General features: G+C 42.9%; 1 protein-coding gene across 1 annotated transcript in view; it reads right to left on the reverse strand.

Moving 5' to 3' along the window:
* Positions 1–22009: 22009 nt before the first annotated feature.
* The window catches only part of SCN11A (sodium voltage-gated channel alpha subunit 11), a 110517-nt gene continuing 106760 nt past the window's right edge, over positions 22010–25766 (reverse strand). The window contains exon 26 of the mRNA XM_063115299.1: positions 22010–23040. Coding sequence (XP_062971369.1) covers positions 22010–23040 — 1031 coding nt within the window. The remainder of the gene's footprint in view (positions 23041–25766) is intronic.

Consider the following 25766-nt stretch of genomic DNA (forward strand, 5'->3'; position numbering starts at 1 on the left):
CTTAAGACCTCATTTAACCTCAGTGACCTCCTTAAGGCCCCATCTCCAAGTACTGTCACATTGGGGGTCAAGACTTCACCCTGTGAATTATAGCTAAACACAACACAGCCCACAGCAGGTATCACTCCTGCAGGAGCTTAAGGCCTGAATACCTGGATGAGGGTGGTGGGGGATGTCCAGTGAGACCTCGTGAAGGATCTTGTGCAAGGGGGTGACTGGATGTCAGTGCTGCCACCCTGTTCCAGGTCATTTGAAGATTTGTGTGCAGCAAGTAGGGATTTTAAGTCACTACTATGCTCTGATGCAAGTAATAGTACATTCTTCTATTTTTCTAAAATTAAATTAAATGTTTCTCTGAGTCCCCGTCCCTCGGGGATGAGAACATCATTTCAGTCATGCCCAGGGCTCTTTCTCTCTGCACCTCATCCCAGGAGCAAGTGATGTTCTCTGGGCCTTCCTTACAGTCTGGACACTAGGGGAAGGTGCTCTGGCCTTGCACCCACATCCGTCACAGTGGTACACCCATTGTCTAAGCCTGCCTGGTCTCTTGAAGGTGGCAGGTTACTGCTTGGTGCCCTGCTTAGCAAGACATCTTTTTCCAGGTCTAGGACACCCAGCGTCTGGAATCCAGCTTCCCTTTTACATAACAAGGCCGTTTTTCTCTGGTTCTGCTGTTTCTCCTAAACACTCCCACTACTCCTATCTCAAAATGTCTCCCAGCCAAATTAAATAGGGTACACAAAATATTGAGGTCTCTAGCACTCAAGTAAGTCCCATTCCTAATTCCAGGGAATGTCCACTTCATCCTTGGACCCAGGCAGTTGATGCTGCCCCACTCCATGCCCTCCTGCTGGGGGAGGGTCCCACACAATCTGTGTCCAGAAGGCCTGTGACAGAACAATGCTGTCCCTCCATGGGGATAGGCCTTGGGGAAGAAGAAGCTGAAAACTGGAGATTTGGTACCTACTAAAGTTTGAGGACCACTACCCTGCAAAGTTTAATGATCTATCCATACCAGACTCCTCTCAGCATTCAGGTCTCTTGAACTCAGGGTGAAAATCTGCCGCATCACTCAGCCCTGGAATGCAGGAAAGAGCCAGTGGGTGTATTTCTTAGCTATCTGAAAAGTAAAAGGGCCAAAAGAGATGCAGAGTATCTCCAAAAGGGTGAGTACATCTGAGAATGTCAGCTGTGGAAGAGAACCTAGAGCTCACTTTATCGGCCTCTGTTTCACAGATGAGGTATCAGAGGCCCAGAGATGGAAAGGGACTTGCCCAAGGTCACAAGCTAGTCAGTGCCAAGGCAGTACCGATCCCGAGACTCCTGACTCCCAATCTGGCCCTGCCCTGCTCATTTTTCCCTGGTGTGGGTCTGGCTCCCCTGCTCTACCTAAGTGTTGTGATTTACTTGGCTTTGCTAATTTTAAAGTTACGGTACATCTAGAAGCCCTAGGGAAACACACACACACACACACACACACACACACACACACACACACACACACACACACACACACACACATAATCGTCGCCATCATCATTGTCATCACCAGCACCACCACTACAAGGTAACCACTGTTAGCATTATGGGGGACATCCTTCCAGGACATGGAGAAAAACACCTGTCTCTAAGCTCGGGCATGCAGCTAGGGGAAGCGGCTTTCACACTTTGCTTCCGGAACATCCTCCCCACCCAAGGAGTGTGGATCACTGCATCCAGCCCTCACCACTGAGCTTGGAAAAGCAATGGGTGTCCACAAAGAGAATGATGCCAGACCACAGAGTGAAGGCAGAAGATCTAGAGGCTCCTCTTCTGCAGGATTAAGCCCTCAATGCTCCACCATTAGGAAAGTGGTGAGGTGCTTAGTGCATTTCTTTGTGACACGGTGGCCATGCATCCTGACCTGGGCCTGCTGCAGCTGAGGCAAAGAGAGCAGATGACCTGGGTGTGGCTTGGGTTCCTTAGCCAGCAATGAACATTTGTAGTAAGCTGTGCTGGCCTATGGAAGAAGAGTGAGGCCACAAAGGACAGTGAGAGCAAGGGAGGCTAGCATTAATGCCAACGGCAATCCTAGCTGACACCTTACTGGTGTCTGTTATGTGCAAAGAGCCTTACATGGGTGATCCTACTTAACTTTCAGAATGAAGTGTGACATCTGCGGGGCTGGAGTTGACAGGCTCCCTGATGGATCAGTCTGGAGCACAGAGGGTAGGGGGAGCAATGATGGCTCCCAGGTTCCTCTGATAAGACATTCTAAGTGAGTTCAGGCCTTCCCCTGAGCTTACCCATTAACTCCCCTGCCATCAGCGGGAGCCATCCACGCTGGTAAAAAGCAAGTGAGGTAGAAGGAAGCAAGGAAGGAGACTGCTCTCAGGACCCCTTCCCTGCTGATTCTGGCCCCCAAACCACATCCCCCAATCCCCCATCTCCTTCCTGACCAAAGCTGGTGGCAGGAGAGGCAGCCACCAGGAGTCAGGGGAGAATGAGTTGGCTCTCAGAAAAGAGAGGGGAAGAGAGGTTCACTTAGTCCAGTTCCTTCTCTGGAAAGCATTCCCAGGCTGAGCACAGAGAGGCCTCAGACAGGCAGACCTTGGAGCCTGCCGCTGCCTTGAAGAACACTGACTCAGTTTTTTGGGTAAGTGGCGGTTTGCCATAGTTATTCATGGGGTTCTCCCTCTTCCTACAACTTCAGGCCCAGCTCCAAGAGGGGATGCTCTAGTTCTCTGAGAGCGACCCTCTGGGAAGAAGTGAGTGGAGCTGGTAGGTGGACCCCTCAGCAGAGGTATAAAGGAGGAGATACCAGTGAGGCCAGGACTGACAGTGACTTCAGAGGGAAGATGGCATGGACTGATAGCCCCAGGGACAGGCAGCACGCCTCACTCCTTCACCTGCAACCCTCACTGAGCTCTTGCAGCAGCCCTGGAGACTAGGGGCTTGATCATTCTCATTTTAACATTGAGCAAACCTTCTCAGGGGCATATTTTTCTAAGATAAAAGTCAGGTGACATGCTGGTGGCCAGTTCCTTGAAGATCTTTACACTGTTGAGTGCCCTGGAGAAACCCATTTAGAACTTACCCTCAGAGTCCCCAGGTTCACTTGGATACTGACTCCTGGTGGATCCACCCAGAGGCTTGTGGGGGCTGGCTCCCAGGATACGGCCTCACCCATAGGGTCATTTCTTTGGCAGCATCTGAATGACTTCCTGAAAATCAAAGGCATGAAACAACTCTCTTTAAGAATGAGATTGGGGGTTCTTTGAGGGAATAGGACTGCTCTTTTGTCATCTTTGTATCTCCATTCCGACCCTTCAACATTTAGCAAATATACATATAATAAATATTTAATAAATAGCAACAGTAGTCAATGCTAATTGAGTCATATCTCATTTAAGGGTCACAGCTACCTCATAAAGTGAGTATTGTCATGATTGTCTCCATTTTTTAGATGATTAGAGCCTCATAGAGATTGAGGAGTGGGTCCAAGGTCACTCTGCTGCTATTTAGTAGAGTAGATGTGTGACCCAAGAAGCTTCCCTGTCTGCCACGTTTTCCACCACAGAATGCAACTAAGAGTTCCTGCAAAGAGGATGGAGTAGACCTGGGAGCAGACTGCACACAGCCATTCATAGACCCAATGGCAAACTCTGTAGCTCACCCCATCCATATTTGTCCATTTCTGGTCATTTAAAATCCAGTTTCAATTCCACTATTTCATTCCGGGAATGGAATACTTAAGGACGTATTGCATCACCCTTCATGGTTGATGACAGAATCATTGTATCAGTTAGAAATTCCCCACACTGCTTGGAACAGAGTCTCAGGAAAGAGTGGCTTAAAGAATATGTGGATCCCTTTTCCTCTAACATAATGATGTGCAGAAGTAGATGGTTCAGGGCTAAAGCAGCAGCTTCATGATTCCGTCAAGTCTCACACTCTTTCCAATTTTTGACTCTGCCATCCTTATGATATGACTTCCTTTCTTTAGAGTGCCTCGTAGACACAGGATGGCGACTGCAGCCCCACTCTCACATCTGAATTTCAGGCAGCAAGAAGGAAGAGGTAGTGAAGGATAAAAAGGCATATACTAACTGATTTAGTCTCTTCTTTTAAAGATCTTTCCCGAAAGCTTTTCATCCAGCAATGTCCACTTATAATTCATTGACCAGAACTTAGTAAAAGTTTACTCCTGGTTTCAAGGGAGGATAGAAATTCTAATATTTTGAAAACTGGTCACTTTGATGCTTCAATAAAATCATATTTCTTTTAATAAGAGAGGAGCTGGCTGGTTAGCTTGCTTGGGAGAATGTGATGCTGATAACACCAAGGTCAAGGGTTCAGATCCCTTTACCAGCCAGTGCCCTCTGAAAAACAAAAAAAGAAAAACAAGGGGGTGGGGGGGAGTGGATATTGGGTAAGCTCCCCACCACCTTTGCCACAGTTTTACTTTGCCCTGGCCTGGCTTTGGTTTCTGTAACCAAGGACAGCCCTTGGGGGCATTTTCATAGTGCCCCCACCATCAGAAGTGGCTTCCACCATCAGAAACCTTGCAGTGGGTCTGTCCCTGCACTAAATTCCTTCCAACAGTAGCCTTAACAGCACAGCTCCTCTCTGGACTGGTGTAGGTAGGACAGCACCTAAGTGTGTGGAGAATACCCTTGGCTTGGCTATGCCCAGTGGAGGCTCTGAACCTCAGGGGAGCTACTGCTTGTGCCAGCCCATCATAAACTAGGATGCCTCTTCCTGATGTCACCAACTCAGTTATTACTACCTGTCTTAGTCCATGTTGTGCTGCTATAACAAAATCCCTAAGACTGGGTAATGTAAAACGAACAGGCATTTATATCCTCACAGCTCTGGGTGCTTGAAAATCCAAGATTAAGATACTGGTATCTGGCAAGGTCCTTCTTACTGCAGTATTACATGATGGAAAGGCAAAGAGAGAGAGGGGGAGGTGGAACATGCCCTGTTATAAGGGCATTAATCCCAGCCATGGGGACAGAGTCCTTATGGCCTAATCAACTCTCAAAGGTCCTACCTCTTAATATTGTTACAATGGCAATTAAATTTCAACATGAGTTTTGGAGGAAACATTCAGATCCCAGGACTGACATTGTCCAGGACCTCACTATTCAAATGGGGTCCATGGGCCAGCAGAGTTGGCATCACCTGGGAGCTTTTAGAAATGAAGATTTTCAGACCCATTATAGACCTACTGAATCAGAATCTGCATTTGAGCAAGATCCTAGGTAATTCTTGTGCACATTAAAATTTGTGAAGCACTCCCCTTAATAGTGGTGGGCCTCTATAAGTGAGGCCAGGTGACAGGAGGCAGGTGAGCCCACCTGAGACATTTCCTCCAGCATGATTCAAGTAGCTTGGGAAAGTTATTCTCCCACTCTGGGCTCAGTCTTCCCACTCTAACATGGAGGGTGTTCATCAGACTCCTACTCCATGAACTGTGGTCTTGGACCAGCAGCATCAGCACCACCACGCTGTTAGAAATGCAGAATCTCAGGCCCCACCCCAGAGTGATTGAATAGTAGTGTGAATTTTAGCAGACTCCCTGGTGATGCACGTGTACCTTAAAGTTTGAGAAACCCTGCACTCAATGCTCTGTGTGTCCTGAAGTGAGAGAAATAAAAGTAACTTGGGCAACTGGTGCCAGGTTCCTGGACAATGAAGTGGATGATGGGAGGTGACCGATTCCTGCAGCTCCATGAGGTGGGCTGAGTGGAGTGAAATTTCCTTGGAAAGCTCCGTGACTGGCAGACCACAGGGTCAGAGGGCAGTGAGTGTGGTGAGCCACACGGCTAGTGCTGTAGGTCTCTGGGCTAGATCTGGGGCGGGGGTCAGTCTTGTGGGGTCCTCATCCGGCACTTCTCTAGAGCTGCATGAGGACCTGCAGGTGAAAGCAGGAGCTGCAGGCAGGGCTCTGGGGATGGCTCTGGACTACACCGCCCACCTCCCCTTTTCTCTCCAGGGTAGGTGGGCACATCTGAGGAGCATCAGTGAGCTGTGAGCACAGCACCGAGTCAAGGGAGCCTGCTTTTCAGCAGGAGAAGGAAGCGGAGCCTACCTCACCAGTCTTCTTGCTACCGAACACTCGGTTGTTAAAAGGAATCCTTTAAAACTGTTTGATGTTTTGTACTAAATAAAGCTATGTTCCCACTCCACTTGAGCTTATAATGGAGTCTAATTTTATAAAGAAGCCAATTAATGGCCTTGTAAATATAAAAGAAAGGATCCCTGCTTTTTTTTCTTGGCCAAAAGGTCCCAGAAGTTCGTCCTGTTAAAAATGTCAAATTTTGCTCTGAAGAATGGCAGGACTTCTTCGAGGAGAATAACAGGAAATGACTCACGGAGGGCACCCTGAGGCCGTTCAGCTGTACAAAGAGGCCCCCTGCATAGTAATGCCTGGCTGCTGGCCCTGGCCAACTGCAGGGAGGAAAGTGCCCCGCCCACGAGGGGGGGTGCTGCCCATCTTCTCCAGGCAGGGGCTGCTCTGTGGGGCCCCAGGGACTGCCCGCATGCAGAGATGCTGTGATGCTGAAAGCTGGACAGAGTCAGGATTTGGTGCCGCAAGGAAAACTCATCTAGAAATAATGCTAAATTAAGCACACAGAATTGCCATTCTAGGGACTCTCAGCTGTACTGGCTTCTCTAGCTCTCACCTTGATCCCATTTGAAGAGTTAGGTGGGTTCACTGCAGAGCAGGTGGAGTCCTGGAAGATACCTCTCTTGATCTCTTGCAGACTAACTCAGGCCTGAATCTTTTTCCTTCTGTCTAGCTCCCCATCTGCCTCCTCTTTACTTCCCTTCTCCCTTTTCCCCCTTTCCACACCCTTGTCCTGTTCCCTCCTCAATATCTGGGCTCTGCTCTGAACAAGGCCTTCAATAAGGTTGGGGACTCCACCCCAAACTTCCCAGATCTTTTGGTGATGGGTCAGAAGATATTTAGATGGAACATTCCAGTACAACCACAGCATTGTGAAGATACTGAACTTCTTCCATACCAGTGGTTAAGTGTGGCTGCAGCCTTGAACCCCTGTATTAGTTAGTCAGAAAACATAATCCACCTCAGATGGATCAGGAAACTTTAATGAAGCGACTATAGATGGAGTTGTATTGGTTATCAACTGTTGTGAAACAAATCACCTCAATACTTTGCAGCTGAAAACAACAAGCATTCACTATCTCTCAGAGTTTCTGAGGGATGAGAACCTGGGAGTGGCTTAGCTGGGTGGTTGTGGCTCAGCATTTCTCCCAAGGTGGTCAAGCTGCCTGCTGGGGCTACAGTCATGTGAAATCATCTTGAGACTTGCTTGGTGCTGCAGGATCTGTTTGCAAGCTCACTCCGAGGATTGTTGGCAAGCTACAATTCCTTGCTGGCTATTGTTAGTGACCTCAGTTTTTTGCCATGTTGGCCTCTCCATAGAGCTACTCATAATCTGGGGGTCTGCTTCCCCCATAGTGAGTGATCCAAGGTCACTGCATAGTAAGTGATCCACTTGAGTTGTACAAGCGACCCAAGAGAAAGCATGCCAGAAGGTACCCAAGACAGAAGCAGCAGTCTTTTGTCACTTAATCTCAGAAGTAGATGTACCATCACTTCTGCTCGATGTTACTGGTCATACAAAGCAAACCGGATACAGTGTGGGAGGGGACTTTGCAAAGGTATGAAGACCAGGAGGTAAAGACCACTGGAGGCTATCCTGGAGGCTGGCTATCCCAGGAGTTAAGGATGTTGAGACAGTCAGAGACTAGCAATAGCAGAAAGCTCTTTCCATCCATAGACTGGATGGGGAGAAGGGAAGACAGTGTTGCTGGAGCCAGGAAGAGGTGAGACAGTGGGAAAGGTATGCATGACAGGAGTTGTACCACTAGAGGAGACAGCCATGCCAGAAACACAGCCCGGAGCAGGGGGGAAATGCCCCAAGTGACTCCTCTTCTTTCCCTTCAGTCTCTTGCTGCTGCTTCCCATTCACTGAAGCCAACTGGGAGTCAGGCAGTGAGAAGTCTAGTTGATGTAGCCTGGAAGGGTCTGCCTCCCTGGACACAGACCAAAGACGAGAAGGGCAGAGAATGGCTCTGAGGTAGGCATGTGGGTAAATGGATTCTAAATAGCACCCTAAGTGTTCTCTGGCCGCCCAGCCTGCCCTGGCTCCTCCCCTGATGCCACACCCCCTAAATGTCCTGGGATTTAACAACTAAAGTGTCGCACCCAGCCACACCTCTAATTCACACTTTCTCTACCTCCCCTTTGGCCAATCTCAAGAACTGTCTCCAGCACTCAGTGACATCCATTCTGTTTGTCCGGTGCCCAAGCCTTACTAGGGGTTAAATATTTTGATTATTACCTTTGGCCAGAACAGTCAGTAAAGAAAATGATTTGAACTAAAACAGAATGATGGCCCAAAGAGAGGTGAGAGAGGGATTTTGGTCTAGAAAGTGGAGAACCCATGGTTCACACACTGTTCCACATTTCTGAAGCAGCCTCAACCCAAGGCAGAAGAAGGCTCCTACATCCCATGGCCAAGGGCTCCCCTGACTCAAAAGAGCTGCCATTTTGAATTTGGAACAAATCTCTCCAGGCCACCAGCATTTTACCAGTGGTTTGGCATGCCCTGTATGGCCCCTGTGGTGGGATGAGGGGCAGGATACAGATCAGGGTGCAGCAGACTAAGTCCATGTTCCTGAACAGAATGTCCTCCTCACCTTTGTCCAAGCTGTTCCCTGCATAGTGACGATAAGTCTTGACAGTCAGCTTGGAATAAAGTTAGGCAAAGAAACTTCCCGAGATTGAGTCCAGAGCTGTGTTGGGAAGAGAAAAGAAGGGGAGGGTATTCCCGTGGAGGAAATTGGTGTAAGGAGGATTCAGGATGGGAACTGCCAGGATTATACAAAGAGCAGCCTGGGGGCTGGCAGGGTCTGAATGGGAAATAGTGGGTGGGTGGATTAGAGGTAAAATGCCCATCACGGCCTGCAAAAGAGAGCCCCGGTACCTATGTTCTTTCTCTCCCTGGGGTCTGCCTGGGCCACTTAGTCCATGTCTGAGACCAGCTGTGGCATGACGGGCCAGCTGAGGAAAGGTCTGTGATGGCAGGCCGAATTGGACACCACACAGGAAAGGAGGCCAGGTCATTGTAATATGGACTGTACTTTTGCATAATTCTTTGCATGTTTATTATGATGTGTTTACTCTCTAAATGAGCAGAAACCCATCCAGAATTTCTCCTCTTTTCCAACAGCTCTGGTTTTCGGCATTTCTGTCCCTGACCATTCCCTCACACACCTCCAACCTGGCGTACATCTCCCTGTCCTTGCTATGCTCACCCAGAGATGAGCGCCTATAGTATGAGCAAGCCGAGCTCGGAACTCAGCGAGCACCTGAATCAGCTCTTCCATTCTATTAAGGTAAAAATTAAGCCCAGAGAGGAGATGGGTTTTGCTCAAGGTCACGCAGCGAGTTGGTGGGAAAGCAAGGATCAGCTGCCCCTGCAACACTGTGAAGAAGGGCAGGGAGGTTTACTCAGCATCATGGGGAGGGAGCGGGGAAGTAGCTGCAGCCCCAGTGGCTCTGGGAAAAGGCTGATGTTGGGCTCATCAGAGCATTCTTAAGTGTAATTGACTTTTAGACATTAAACTTTTACCAGAATGAGCTCATATGGTCTGTAGGGAGAGGGAAAGTGCCTGGCATTTCCTGCCTCTTGGGGCAGCGTCTGGGTGCGGACAGCCCATCCTCCTGGCTACAGGATGGAGCCCTCCCCGGGGAGGGAGAAGAGGGGTGAGGTCCCAGGAGAGGGTGCAGGCCAGGATACAGAGTGCTCAGTGGCCAGCTGGTCCTCACCAGCTCTGGGCAGGGAAGGGACAGGGGCTAAAATCACCCACCCAACAGCCCTCAAGGAGTCATGCTTGGTGCTGTGAGTCACTACTGCAGGAGTACAGGAGGAGAGACAGAGAACTCAGTCCCTGCTCATGGTCCCTGACTATGCTCACTCACCAGTTTGTCCCTAAATCTGTCCTACCATTTTGTTTAAATCACCACCAGTCTCTGGCATCAGTTTTCTTATCTGTATAATGAGGAGCAAGGCCAGATGATGTTGTGAAGTTTTCTGAGCTTTGTCATTCCTTAATGAGGGAGTTATAATTCTTATCCCAAGGGCTTCTTTCCAAATATTGGGGCAGCCATTCCCTATCCCCAGGCAGGGGTATCCCCAGGCAGGTAGGCGGATGCCAAAGCTTAGCAGCCATCCCTGGAACAGCAACAGCCTCTCCATTCAGACTTTAGTGCTAAAATGAGGGATCCAAAGGCTTATTGAGACTTCCATTTAGGCCCCCAAATCTCAAAGGCTTGTTGAAGTTGACATCCCATGAACTGAATGTATTTAAAGTGTACAATTTGATAAATTTTGATACATATTATTCACTGTGAAACCATCACCACAGTCAAGGTAGTAAACATCCATCATCCCCAAAAGTTTCCTCCTGCCCCTTTATCCTCCCTTCTTATCAACCCTGCTCCCATCCCCAAGTTACTACTGATTTACTTTTCATGATTATAATTTAGTTTTCTAGAATCTTACATAAATGGCATCACAAAGCAAATACTTGTTTTTGTCTAATTTCTTTCACTTAGCATTATTCTTTTGCGAATCATTCGTGTCATTACATGTATGGATAGTTTATTCCTTTGTGTTTGCTGAGTAGTATAATATTGGATGGATATACCACAATTTATTTATACATTCACCTCATCATCTGTTGATAGACATTTGGTTTGTTTGCCGTTTTTGGCTATTAAAAATGAAGCTGCTAATAGCATTCATGCACAAGCCTTTAATTTTTTTGAGCTTTCTTTTCTTTCTTTTTTTTTTTTGATGGCTGGCCAGTACAGGGATCAAACACCAGACTTCAGTGTTGCAGTCAGCACCACGCTCTAACCAACTGAGCTAACTGGCTGGCCCCTGTATTTTTCTTTTGAATGTTCCCATTTTTTAATTTGTTGTCAATCTTAATCCCATTTGGATTGCATTTACTTTCCTGATTTTTTAAAAATTATTTTTAATGACACGTAATTATTGTACATATTTATGGAGTACAGTGTGGTATATTGATACATGTATTATACAATGTGTAATGATCAGATCAGGGTAATTAGCATATCCATCATCTCAAATGTTTTTCATTTCTTTGTGTTGGTCCCATTTAAAATTCTCTCTTTTAGCTATTTGAAAATATACAATAAAATATTGTTAACTATAGTCACTGTGCAATTCTATAGAACACTAGAACTTATTCCTCCTATGTAGCTATAATTTTTTATCCATTAACCTACTTTTCCCTATCTTCCTGCCCCCACTCTTTCCAATATTTAGTAACCATGGTTCTACTCTCTACTTCTACGAGATCAATTTTCTTAGCTTCCACATTTGAGTGAGAACATGTAGTATTTTATCTCTCTGTGCCTGGTTTATTTCACTTAACATAATGTCCTCCAGGCTCATCTGTGTTGCCACAAATGACAGGATTCCATTCTTTTGTATGGCTGAATTAATATTACATTGTGTATATATACCACATTTTAAAAATTTGCTTACCTGTTGATGGACACATAGGTTGATTGCATATCTTGGCTATTGTGAATAGTGCTGCAATAAAGTTGGAAGTGCAGATAGCTCCTCAGCATACTGATTTCATTTCCTTTGGATGTATACCCAGTAGTGGGATTGCTAGATCATGTAGTACTTCTATTTTTGGTTTTCAAGAAATTTCCATACTGTTTTCCATAATGGCTGTACTAATTTACATTCCCAACAACAGTGTATGAGAGTTCCCCTTTCTCAGCATTCTCTCCAGTATTTGTTATTTTTTGTCTTTTTGATGATAGCCATTCTAACTAGGGTGAGATGATATCTCACTGTGGTTTTGATTTGCATTTTCCTGATAATGGTGATGAACATTTTTTCATGTACTTTTTGGCTATTTGTATGTCTTCTTTTGAGAAATGTCCACTCAGATCATTTGCCCATTTTACACTTGACTTTTTTTTTTGCTGTCTAGTTGTTTGAAATCCTTCTATCTTCTGAATACTAATCGCTTGTTGGATGAATGTTTGCAAATATTTTCTCTCATTTGGCAGGTTGTTTTTTTCAGCCTGTTGATTCTTTCTTTTGCATGCAGAAGCATTTTAGTTTAATATGATACCATTTGTCTATTTTTGCTTTTGTTGCCTGTGCTTTTGAGGTCTCATCCATAAAATCTTTGCTCAGACCAGTGTCCCAAAGTACTTCTCTTTCGTTTTCTTCTAGTAGTAGTTTAATAGTTTTGGGTTTATATTTAAGTGTTTAATCCATTTTGAATTGATTTTTATATATGCTGAGAGACAGAGGTCTAGTTTCAGTTTTTCTGCATATGGATATCCAGTTTCCCAGCACCATTTACTGAATAGACTGTTCTTTCCCAAGTGTATGTTCTTGGAACCTTTGTTGAAAATCAGTAGGCTGTAAATATGTGAAGGTATTTCTGGGTTCTCTATTTTGTTCCATTAGTTTATGTGTTTGTTTTTATACCAGTACCATGCTGTTTTGGTTACTATAGCTTTGTGATATATTTTGAAATCGGGCAGTGTGATGCTTCCTTTTGTTCACGATTGCTTTGACTATTTGGGGTCTTTTGTGGTTCCATATGAATTTTAGGAATATTCTTTCTATTTCTGTGAAAAATGCCACTGGTATTTTGATAGGGATTACATTGGATGGGTAGATTGCTTTGGGTAGCATGAATGTTTTAACAACATGAATTCTTCCAATCCATGAACATAGGGTATCTTTCCATGTTTTTGTGTCTTCTTCAATTTCCTTCCTCTGGAAAAAATATTTTTCAAATGTTTTACAGTTTTCACTGTAAAGATCTTTCACCTCCTTAGCTAAATTTATTCCTAGGTCTTTTATTTTTTTGGTAGCTATTGTAAATGGGATTGTTTTTTAAATTTATTTTTCAGTTAATGCATTCTTGGTGTATGGAAACACTACTAATTTTAGTATGTCAACTTTATATCCTGCAACTTTACTGAATTCGTTTATCAGTCATAGGAGTTTTTTGGTGGAGTATTTAGGTTTTTCCATCTACAAGATCATGTCATCTGCAAGCAGGGACAATCTGACTTCCTCCTTTCGAATTTGAATGACATTTGTGTCTTTCTCTTGTCTAATTTCTCTGGCTAGGAGTTCTGGTTCTATGTTGAATAAGAGTGGTGAAAGTGGGCATCCTTGTCTTGTTCCAATTCTTAGAAGAAAAGTTTTCAAATTTTCTCTATTCAGTATGATGTTAGCTCTGGGTTTGTCACATATGGCCTTTGTTGTGTTGAGGTACATTTATTCCACAGCTACGTACAAATCTTTGTGTGGTATGTGTTTTCATTTCTGTTGGGAAGATACCCAGGAGTGGAATGGTTGGGTTGTGTGGTTGGTAGCTGCATGTTAATTTTGTAAGAAATAAGGAAACTGTTTTCCAAAGTGGCTGCACCATTTTACATTCCCACAAGCAATGTTGACAGTTCCACTTACTCAATATCCTCACCAAACTTGGTAGGGTCAATTTTTTAAAATTTTCTTTTTCTTTATTTCCTTTTCACCATTTGGAAGAAATCCAGTTTATTGACCTTTTTGTTCAAAAATTAGTGCTTTATGTGTTGTGTTTATGAAATCTTTTCCAATTTAAGATCATTAAGATTATCTCCCATGTTTTCTAATAGAAGTTTTGTAGTTTAGCTCACATTTAGGTCTATGATCCATTTTGAGTTAATTTGCACATATGGTGAGAAGCAAAGGTCAATGTTCATTTCTTTCTTTTTTTTGCATATGAATATCCAATTATTACAGAACTATTTTTGGAAAGAGTATCCTTTCCCCATTGAATTGCCTTGACAGCTTTGTTAAATACCAATTGAGCATATATATGTGTGTCTATTTCTGGATTCTATTCTGTTCCTTTGAGCTATTTGTTTGTATTTATGCCAGTAACATACCATCTTGATTACTGTAGCTGTATAATAATTCTTGAAATCAGATAGGTAATGTTAGCCTCTCCAACTTTGTTCTTTTTCAAAATTGTTTTTGCTATTCTAGGCCCTTTGTATTTCCATGTAAATTTAAGAATCAGTTTAATTTCTACAAAAAACCTGCAGGGGCTTTGACTGGGATTATGTTGGGGGAAAGTTAATATCTTAACGATATTTAGTCTTCTGATCCATGATTGTGGTATTATCATTTTTAGTTGTTTAGAACTGTTCAGATTTCTTTCAGGACTGTTTTGTAGTTTTCAGTAAACAGAGCCTACACTTCAGTTGTCAAATTTATCTCTAAGTATTTCATATTTTTATGCTATTATAAATAGCATTTTTAATTTTTTTTTTTTTTTTTTTTGTGATCAGCCGCACCGTGCTCAGCCAGTGAGCACACCAGCCATCCCTATATAGGATCCGAACCCGTGGTGGGAGCGCAGCTGCGCTCCCAGCACTGCACTCTCCTGACTGCGCCACGGGGTCAGCCCACATTTTTAATTTTAACTTACAGTTATTCTTTGCTAGTATGTAGAATTACAATTAATTTTAAAACAATAATTTTGTACCTGCTGGCTTGCTAACCTCACTTTTTTCATAGATTCCATGGAATTTTCTACATAGTCAATTATGTCATTTACTAACAAAGAGAGTCTTTCTTCTTCTCCAGTCTGTCTGGATGCCTTTTATTTTTTCTTGCCTTATTTCCCTGGTTAGAATTTCTTGTACAATGTTAAGTAGAAGTGATATGAGCTGACTTCCTTCCCTTATTCCTGATAGGGGAAATACATCATCATGTAATTAGCTCTCATTTATTTCATGCCTTTCATCATGTTGAGGAAGTTACCTTCTATGCCTAAATTGCTGAGAGCTTAGAGCATTTTTGGTTTTGTTTTTTTTTTTTTATCAGAAATGGATATTAGATTTCAGTAAATGACTTTTTTGAAGCATTTAAGTCTTTCTTTCTGAGTTCATCAACATGGTGTGTTACACTGAATTGATTTTCAACATTAGACAAACCACATATTTCTGGGATAGATTCCACTTGGTTGTGATGTATTTCTTAAATATATCTGGATTTGATTTGCTAAATTTTATAAAAGATTTTTGAACTATGTTCATAAATGATATTGGTTTGCAGTTTTCTTTTCTTGATGTGTCTTGGTCTGGTTTTTATATTAGGGTAATTCTTGCCTTACAGAGTGAATTGGAAATATTATCACCTCTTCAACTTTCTGGAAGAGTTTGTGTAGAATTGGAATTATTTTTTCATTTGATGTCTGATAGAATTTGCCATCTGAAGCCATCTGGTCCAGGAGTTTTCTTTGTGGAAAGGGTTTAAACTACAAATTCAATTTTAAAAACAGATATAGCACTATACAAATTATCTATTTTTCCTTGAGTGAGGTTAGTTCGTGTCTTTGAAGAAATATGTTTATGTCATCTAAGTTGTTGAGTTTATCAGAATAAAATTGTTTGTGATAATCCCTTATTATTCCTGTGGTGATATTACCTCTTTCATTCCTGATATTATTCATTGTGATGGCTAATATTGGTGTCAACTTGATTAGATTAAGAAATACCTAGAAACCTGGTAAAGCATTATTTCTGGGTGCATCTGTGAGGGTGCTTCCAGAAGAGATTAGCATATAAGCCTCAGTGGACTGGATGGGAAAAATCCACCCTCAATACGGGTGGGCACCATTCAATTTGCTGGGGACCTGGAGAGAATAAAAACAGAGGAAAAAGTGAATCTTTGGCTCTATCCACTGGAGCTGGGATATACTCTTCTCTCCTATCTGTGGACATCAGAACTCGAGACTCTTTAGACTTTGAGTTTCAGGACTTACACCAGTGGCACCTCCAGCTTTCGGGCCTTTGGCTTCAGGTTGAGAATCACACCATTGGCTTCCCTTGTTGTGAGGCTTCCAGACTTGAATTGAGCCACATTACCAGCATCCAGTCTTCAGACAGCCTTTTGTGGGACTTCGCAGCCTTTATAATCATGTGAAAGAATTCCCCTAATAAATCCCCTCTCATCTATTTATGTACATATCTTATTGGTTCTGTCTCTGTGGAGATCTCTGACTGATATGGTCATTTATGTCTCCTTTTTCTGATCAGTTTAGCTAGAGGTTTCTCAATTTTATTGATCTTATCAAAGAGCCAGCTTTTATTTTCATTGATTTTATCTATTATTTTTCTGCTTTCCCTTTTGTTAATTTATCTCTTATTTTTATTATTTTATCTCTTCTGTTTTCTTTGTGTTTAGTTTACTCCCCCCCCCCCCCCAGTTTGTTATGATGGAAACTGAAGTCATTGATTTGGGAACTTCTTTTTTTTCATATAGCATTTTAGTGCTATACATTTTCCTCTAACTATTGCTTTAGATGTATCCCACACATTGCCATGTGTTGTATTTTGTTTTTATTTAGTTCAAAGTACTTTCTAATATCTCTTTTGGTTTCTTTTATGACCTATGGTTTATTTAGGAGTATGTTACTTTTAGTTTTGAATTTTAGGGATATTCCAGATTTTTATGTTGTTGATTTCAAATCCAACTTGATTGTGATCTGACAACATATTTTTATGATTTGAATATTTTTAAATTTATTAATACATTTTCTGGCCCTGTCTTAGTTAGTATTCCATACGTACTTAAAAATAATGTGCTTTTTGCTCTTGTTGAGTTCTAAAAATATCAATTAGATAGAGCTGGTTTATAGTTTTGTTTAAATCTTCTACATTTTTTATATTCTTGGCCAATTGCCCAATCCTAGAGCAGTCACTCCCAGCTCCAGGCAGTGTATTTCCTTTGTTTGATAAGTCTCCCTAGATGGGTGGACCATTGCTTGGGACTCTGCTTCCCTCTTATGGAAGAGCAGAAACCTCTTTCAAACTTTAGTGCTAAAATGGGTGATCCAAAACCTCAGAGATCTCCATTTAGACCCAAAGAAATTTTTTTTCAAGTGTTGCACTTTAGAGAATTAATTTGTGAGAAAACCAATCTGGAAGTCTGACAAAGGCTCATGAATCAATAGAGTATGAGCTGTCAGTGTGATTTGGCTCCAGAATTGCTTTTAAAATAAAGGAAGAGCTTAGAGTATGGGAAGGGGGTCAGGCAACTTGAAGCTGCACTGGCACATCAGGCACAGTGTTTTTACTTAACCTGTATTCTCATTCAGGGTGTCTTGAGTTGGGGGATTAATGGAGATTAAAGAAGTCTGAATTAGTACCCCCAGGATACCTGTTTGTATCACTACTGTCTGACTAGCATACTTGCAGTCTACATTAATGGAAGTATATTGTTCAAAGGGAGGGATAGTCCCACTGCCCCCTGTGCACCTGGTTTTAGAGGAGATAGATTAAGCAGAGTTTGCCTGGAGAAGAAGGGAGAGTATGGTAAAAGGATGGAAACTATCTCAAAATACTAGGGAACCAAATGTATTGACAACTGAGTATGGTAAATTTGGAGAGGGAGATTGGCCTCTCTGTGATGCATGTTCCCATATCGTAAAAAGAACTTTGAAAGCAAGAATTATCTCCAAAGGAGAAGAAATAGATGGTGAAAAAGTTTACAGACACTGCCAGGAAAACCCTGTACCCACCCTTCAACTTTAACTGTGTTATCCCTTTTTGTCTGGGAAGCAGCACAGTAGTGGTTGATAGCTTGAGACCTGGAGCTGGAATGCTTGGGCCAGTTATTGCCTTTGTGGTCTTGAACAAGCCTCTTATTTCCTCTACATGCCTCAGTTTCCTCATCTGTATAATGAAGGTTAAAAATAGTTTCTACCTAGTAGAGCTGTTGTGAAGAGGTAATGCTGGTAAAGTAGCTACCTGGCCCAGGATAAGCGCTCAGTAAATGTTAGCTCTTGTTTTCTCACTGCCTCTTTGATTACTCTTTGCATATTGAGGGACAGGATTGCCCATTAATGACCCTGAAGGTTCTATATGGGTTGCCTAGCAACAAGCTACCCGGGACCAGTGGCTGCCCCTCCTTGAGCAGGAGGAGCTGTACAGGATTTCAACTTCCCCAAGGGCATTGGGTGCTAGTAGCTGACATCTAAGACTGCTCCCCAGAGCAGATATCTCCTGAGCCCAGATTGTTTATAAGGCAAGCTTTCATCCTTGCCCTAAAAAAGGATAGAGGACTAGGGGATGGGATCTTTTTCTGGAATACAACCGTGGTGTGCCTTGACTCCTGCATGCTTCTTGGTGGAAAGAATGAAAGTGTGGGACTGTGTATCTCATCTTGTAGCCTGAGTTTCTCCAGTGAAACCTACTCTGTGCCCATACTGTGTTGAGATGTTTACCTTCACCTACCCCCCACATCCTTCCTTGAACTGTCTCACTCCTCTTTATTGTCTAAAAGCATGCCTCCAGGGCAAGTCCTCTGCCTCCTTTTAGATCTTGCTATGCTTTCTCTCCCAAAATTTCGTCTGCTCCTGGGGTTTCAGATGTCACCCTTGTGCTGAGGACTCTTGCCCACACCTTGTCCTCAAGTTCCAGGTGCGGCTGGACATTGTTAGTTGGACCTGGCGTCTAAATCTTCAAACTATTTAAAATTGAGTTAATTTTTAGGTTTTCTTCTTTCTTAGCCATGAAAACAAACATAAAGAAACCAAACAAAAAACCCTCTCTTCTCCTACACTCAGGAACTTTGTGACTTGTACTGTCATCTATCTTGTCACCCTGGTCAAAAACCCTAGGGTTCCCGCAGGCTCCTCCCCATGGCCAGTCAGTTGGCACAAGCATCCCAGAGTCTGGCTGCATTGCCCCTCCTTCCTTCCCAAATCAGGGCCTCTTCCCCACCAGCAGTACTAAGGTCTCTTTCTCCCCCATTTCACCTTGCACACCCTGTCGAGCCAATTTTCCTTCAGTGCCTCCCATTACCTAAATATAACTCTTCACTCTGGTACTTGAGGCTTTCCACACACAGTCCATTTCTAGGATTCAGTTGCTGCTGCTCCACCATCTATACTCTATGGCCAGTAAACTGGGTAACTCATACTTCCTTACACTTTCTAGCTTCCATGGTGCTGCCTGTCCTGTCTCCTCCATGTCAAACACCTTCCTAAACCACTTTCACCTGTCAAAACCCTACACATCTATCAAGCTCATGCCAGATGCTCCTCTCTCGGGAAGACTTCCTGTGAGCTTGCCTCCATTTATATCCTCTGAGAAAAGGTGTGTCCCTGGTTTATGACAACTTGTTATGTTCTATTGTATTATCATCACATGGACATGTTGTGCAATTCTTTTCAATTAGCATATATGCTCTTGAGGTTATGGCTATTAGAAACAGTTTATACAAGGTGTACTGCACTGGTCCTCATGAATATGTCTGTCAATTGAATTGAACAGGGGCTGATTTACCTGGAGAAGAGAGACTCAGAGGACTAGGGGACTGGTTTCATGTGCCTCTATTACTGTTTACCATGGATACTCAGCGTGGTCCCAGGAAAACAGAGCTTGGACCAACATCTCTGTCTCTTGGGGGTATCCTGGGTCCTCGCACAGCCAGAGGCATCTTTGGGGAGGATGAGCTTCCTGCCACCCATCCAGGGTTTTTGATAATTCACCACTTCTTGCCTTGGCTCTCCCCTCTTCAGCCTCTGGCTCTCTATGTGCCAGCCTCACACACAGATGCTATGCAGCTCTCGGAAAGGAACATGTTGGACATTTGCTGCCATCTAGTGAAGGAAGCGTGGTTCAACCTCTTGCTAAAGCCAAGCAGATCCTGTGCTCTCCTTAAAAGGTGGCCCCAGGAATCCAGTTCTGGCCAAACAGAACCAAATGGACATGTACAGGTGTGTGTGTTGGGGGGGGGACCAAAACTTCTCCACAGAGCAGATCCCATCCAAGCCCCTAAATGGTAATTTGGAATGATCAAGACCATATTCTTCCAGATCCTCCCAAGAGGTACTCCTACTGGAATGATGACCAACCCTCTTTTTCAGAAAATTTGGTAGGAATCTATAAAACACTCAGAGTTCGTAATCAGAGGCATCTTTCAGAGGAACTATAGGTCATTTCCAGTACCTCAAGGAGAACTTGGCCATGACTTCAGAACTGATGATTTTCACAAGGCCTTCGCAGTCCTGCATAGGAACCCCTATGGCCCATCTCAAAGGTATTCTGGCCCTGGCAACACCCACTCTCCCCTTCCCCAGCATGAAACAAAGGCTCAGGCTCCACAAGGTAAGTGACAATGTACAAGTCACTTAAGCTCTCTGAGCCTCAGTTTTCTCATTTTTATTTTTTGGTTTTCTCATTTTTAAATGGGGAATACTTTCCTCTTTCATTGGGTTGTCATGAGGTACAAAAGAGATTATTCATGAAATTAGCCAGTGCCCTATGCACACAGCCACTAAATAAATATTAGGCAATGATATTATCACTACTTTCACCAATGCTCCAATGCACAAGTCTGCCTACAAAACTAACAAAATTCAGGCCCTTGATGTGAATACATCAAGTCATGGTTAAATCTTGTACACACTGAAAATAATCACCCCCTCAACTTGCCACAAAATCCAGTGCTGCCCTTCTCTCTGCTGGGCAGTGGAGGAATGTCAGAGGCTTGGACCTCAGATTCCAGGCTGCTGACAGACACATCAGCTTCCTATCTATCTGAGGTATAGGATTCAGGGCTATTTCTGTGAGGTTTTCCTCCACACCTAGACTATCACGATGTAGGTATTTTGCCCCCAGCCCAGCCTCTTTGGGGACTGAAAGCCTAATACCTTTTTGGCCTTCGGGCATTTCCAGTTTTAAGGTAAGTCCTGCGCTTCTCTTGGGCCAAGCACTTTTGATAGGCCTGGGTTTTTCTCTGCGCTGCATTTCCTGCACACATTCGGCCAGAACCGAGTATACGGCTCATCAGATGGCTAAGATCACTGGCTAACCAGCATGTCTTGTGGCTCCCCGCCCTGTGGCCTGGGTGTTGCTCAGCGGGTGCTCCCTCTGTTCAAGGTGCTCACTGCAGATATTTTAACCAGCGTCAAGTGGGACTTTCTTATTAGTTCCAGCAAATGGTGCACTGGAGCCAGCTCTGGGCAGCTCTCAAGAACTTATTCAGAGCATCTCTTCCCAATTCCACATCCTAACATTACGTTAGCAGCTTGAAATCAGCCATAGTGGGAGTATTCACACCACAGAAATCAGTGAATGCTGCAGAGTGTGGCTTTTTCTCTTTCCCCCTGAAGCACCAACTGTTAAACACTTATCAGATACATGGCTGGCTCCAGCCTTTCATTCCAAGTAAAGCACAACATTTAAACCACTACTTACACAGGCACCAAACAAGAGGGAAATATTAGTATACTATCTGAAAGAAATGCAAACTGAAAGTCTCATGTATTTATTTTTCAAATATATATAACAGAGATTGCAGCTGTGAAAGATAGAATGGTAACTGACAAGTCAATATCATGCCTTTAGGTTTGAAATAAATCCAAAATATGTAATGTTGATTTAAAAAATCCGCAATAAACCATTCACTTATTGGCACATTTTGGATTTCCACTTAGCTTGGAAAAGAGCTGTATGTCATAAACCATACACTTGTACTGGGAAAAACATCCAACAAATGTATAGGGTAATGTACCTAGCAACATACGGAAAAACACAATTTAACATGTTAATGTGTTTTTTGTTTCTTATTCCTTTGTTTTGACATAATTTAAGTTGTGTTTTGATCCTAAAATTAGTGTGTCTTCTTCCTTATTAAAGCAGTAACAGTGGTTAATAGTCAGGCAGCCTTATCCTACATCTCTCTAAGAATCATTTAAAATGAACATTTAAATATCACTTCTTTTAGCCAGAGTAAAATGGAGTAGCTAGTTCAGTGAGTCCACTGCTTGTTCATACACTGAGGTGTGGCCCCCTGGAACTCAGAGGCTATAGGCAAGGCTGTGAGGCTGTGAGGCAGGGGTGGAGGTGAGGGACTCAGTCACAATGGACCTTGCCCTTGGCCACCCCAGAACTGGACAAATCTCCATTGCAGAGTGTCTGGAGTGGTGAATGAGGCCTGTCTTCCAAGGCACACAAGCTCATCTTCTTCATGTGCTTTCGAAAGGCCTTTTGAATAATAGCAGCACCTCTCTCCTCTTCCTTTCTCTTGGTGGTGGTGACAATAGGTTCGTATAACTTCTTGTAAGGATTGGCTTCCATAAACTTCTCTTCCATCATTGCTTTCATGCTATCCAGGCCATTGGAGTCACCCAGTACCCTAGTTGTGAATGCGAAGAGAATATCCATGCAGTGGAGGCGATCGCCACTCACCATAGGCAAGTCCATTACTAGAAATTGAAATTTATTTGGCTTTGCCACACGCAAAGGCTCAGGCAGGGCATCAGCAAAGTCAGAAAGGGCAGAATATTCGATAAACTGTGTTGCTTCTGGGTCAAACTTTTCCCATACTTCGTAGAATATATCAAAGTCATCTTCACCCAAAGGATCCTCACTTTCTTCCGTGGCTGTATTGAAGTTCTCTAAAATCACAGCTATATACAAGTTGACAACAATGAGAAAAGATATGATGACATAACTGACGAAATAGGTTATGGCTATGGCGGGGAGGTGGCAGTTCTCCGAGGAGGGGTTACATGTGTCGTTTGATTGCAACATGGGGCTGAGGAGGGTATCCCAGCCTGCTGACGTGGTTATCTGGAAGAGACAGAGCATGCTTCCAGCAAAAGTTTGAAAATTTAGTATGTCATCAATTCCAGACTCTGGCTTCACTTTGGAAAAACAGTTCATACCAAAAATGGCGTAAATAAACATAACCAGAAAGAGTAGAAGACCAATGTTGAATAGAGATGGAAGGGACATCATCAGAGCAAAAAGGAGGGTCCTAATTCCTCGTGCTGCTCGAACAAGTCTTAGGATTCGGCCAATCCGAGCCAAGCGGACAATTCTGAAGAGTGTTGGAGGGAAAGGAATGTGCTCCTGGTTTTCCAAGGCAGCAACCATTGTACCTTAGAAGAAGGAGAAGGATCATTGAACTCCCGGCAGGCATACTGGTTTCAGACTCAGCTTATTTCCTGCTGCAGAATCCCAGTAGAGCCAACTTTTTACTAATACTTTGTAATTTATGCACAAAACTAAGATTTTTTTTTACCAATACCAGGGAAAATATTTATCTGTGCTTTAACTTGGAAAATGATTTCCAAGGGCCATGCAATTTTAGATAGTACTTTAGATGGGATAGTACTTTAGATGCCTAAAATACTGAAGACAACCAAGGAAAATAATGCAGTTTATGAAAGGCTACTTTGTAAATTATCTCATGTACTTGAAGTGTATTATCTGTGTTGGGTTTTTAAAGCCACTCATGGGGTAACAAATAACAGTGGTTTTCCATATTTATTGAATATATAGAATGGAAAACAGGTAAACTATAGAGAGTTTCAGGTAACAAGGAGAAATTTCTGCTACTGAAGGTTGGCTTGAGCCTGAGCTGCCAGTAGAAATTGCGGAACCCCTAACTCCAAACTTCCTTAAAAGGGACAGGTTCTTATTTGTTTAGAGGAATTTGGACACAGCCTTGCTAGGGGAAGGACAGCTTATCTGCTGAAAAAGCCACAATGTGTGTGGGGCTGGAGGGAGACGGTGGCACTGGGATGCTCATCTTTAGGCTAAAACTACCCATGAATCTCTCGTATTTGTCAATATGCTCATTCCAAGACTCTTACAGTCCCAACTCAAAAAGCTTAAGGGACAAAACTTGGAGATACTTTCGCTACTGTTGTGGATGCCCCAGAAATGGCATCTCAAGCAGAGGTTTGTGCAAACAGCTGAATATTTGACCTAAAATGTCACCCTGTTCTCTCATTGTCTGCTTTGCAGGCAAGTCATATAAGGACTTAAAAAAACTCAAATTCTGGCCTAAGTATTATAGAGTGGCTGGAACATGCTTGCCTTGTGTAGACACGGCCTTGTTCTTTCTCTGAGTGTTCTGTAAAGTCATTAGGGATCATGAGCAGTCAAAATGCTTCTGTCATCACATAATGACTAAAGGGAACTAGATGATATACTTCACTATCTGCCCAATTGTACCAAAGAAGTTTAATTCATATGTTAATTGGGCAGTCAACCCTGGCAAGATATAAAATTTACTGAGTGCCAACTGAGGAACAACTAGAGGAGATCCATCCCTTAATGCCCACCTCCTCCACGAATATTTTTCTGGTCATTCAAGCCCACAGTAATCTGTTCTTTTTCTGAGCTCAATCCTTCTGAGTACCATGTGATTTGGTGTACAATTAATTTTCCTATCTTTTTCTGACACTTTAAGGTGGGTAAATTTTAATACCTCAACTGGAATGTTAACTCCTAAAGAGAGATTCACTTCAATTCACACCCATTTTGTATTTCTCTAAGAGCTTAGGAAGAAGCTTGAGAAAGTATTGAGGTGAAGTGTTGGATGGCAGACATACTAGCAAAGGCACATAAAATTCTGTCCACACTGGTGAGTAGGACTTAGCTTAATGTGTGGATCTTTTCATCCATTGGAGCAAAATGCTATACAGCATGTGTAACTGCAATTGCCTAGCAGCTGTTCAAAGGACAGAAGTCAGAGATATTTCCACAAACTGTACAATGCCTGGCACTGCCTGGAATGATGAAGCTGCTTGTCACATATCAGTGGAAGGGCTCTTTGAACTCCCAGAGGGTCTGCCCCAGACTCATCCTACAACCATTTTCTAACTTTCATTGCTGCTGTCAACTTTACCAGAACTTGTGATTGAAATTGACTCATAAAGATTAAAGGTCTGTTTAGCTGTAAACATGCAGAAGGATTTCTATTGCTAAACTTTATCTACACAAACATCATGGCTAAGAAACCAGAACAGACTATGAACTGCAGCATTTTTTCTACTCTCTGAAACATCTGCATTGCTGTGGTAGCAGTAACAGCCAAAATGTTTAGATCCATCATATCTGTTTGATGCATCCTTCTGAGATTGCACAAAAGCTTCCACTTGTGAAATCAGTTTTTCTTGTCTTTACTGCTTTTTGAACTATGAGAAGGACTCCTGGACAGTTTTACACAATTATGAAAAGTCAAATTAATGGTTTAGTTAAAAACAAACTTCGAAAACCAAGAGTAAACTCTTATAATTTAGCTATGAAAAATTTAATTTCAAGGTTGAGGTGTATGTGTGTTTTACAAAAAGGTATATAGCAATAACCCTTTTTCTTTCCTATTGTTCTTCCATAAACCTTATCACTAACCCTGCCTATGGTTAGAAAAAATATGATTATCATATAAGCTTATTTATATAAGCACATTTATATTATATATTTATAATAAGCAATAAATGCTTATTATATGCTTATTATAGTTGGTGAGTGGGGGCGAATCAGTTGAGATGATAGTTCACACTGTGGTTTAAGTTCACATGATATATAGAATAAAGAGAAAGCACTACTTGTTTGTATGATACATTCTTGGAAGCCCAATCTACAGTTAGCCATGGAGACTTGCATAGGAGGTAAGAGAAGGCACAGCAATGCCACAGGGGGCATAATAATTGTGATATCATAGCCACATGGATTTTGAACAAAGGAAAAAAACATAAGAATGAAATGCCAATTCCTCAAAACTATAAAATGCTCTTTAGGGCTTATAATTGCAGAGGAAAGGTAGAACTTTGATTCAGTTACCTAGATAAGTTAGGTACCACCACAAAAACTTCTA

The sequence above is a fragment of the Cynocephalus volans genome, chromosome 11 (assembly GCF_027409185.1).
Source record: "Cynocephalus volans isolate mCynVol1 chromosome 11, mCynVol1.pri, whole genome shotgun sequence".
Lineage (NCBI taxonomy): Eukaryota > Metazoa > Chordata > Mammalia > Dermoptera > Cynocephalidae > Cynocephalus > Cynocephalus volans.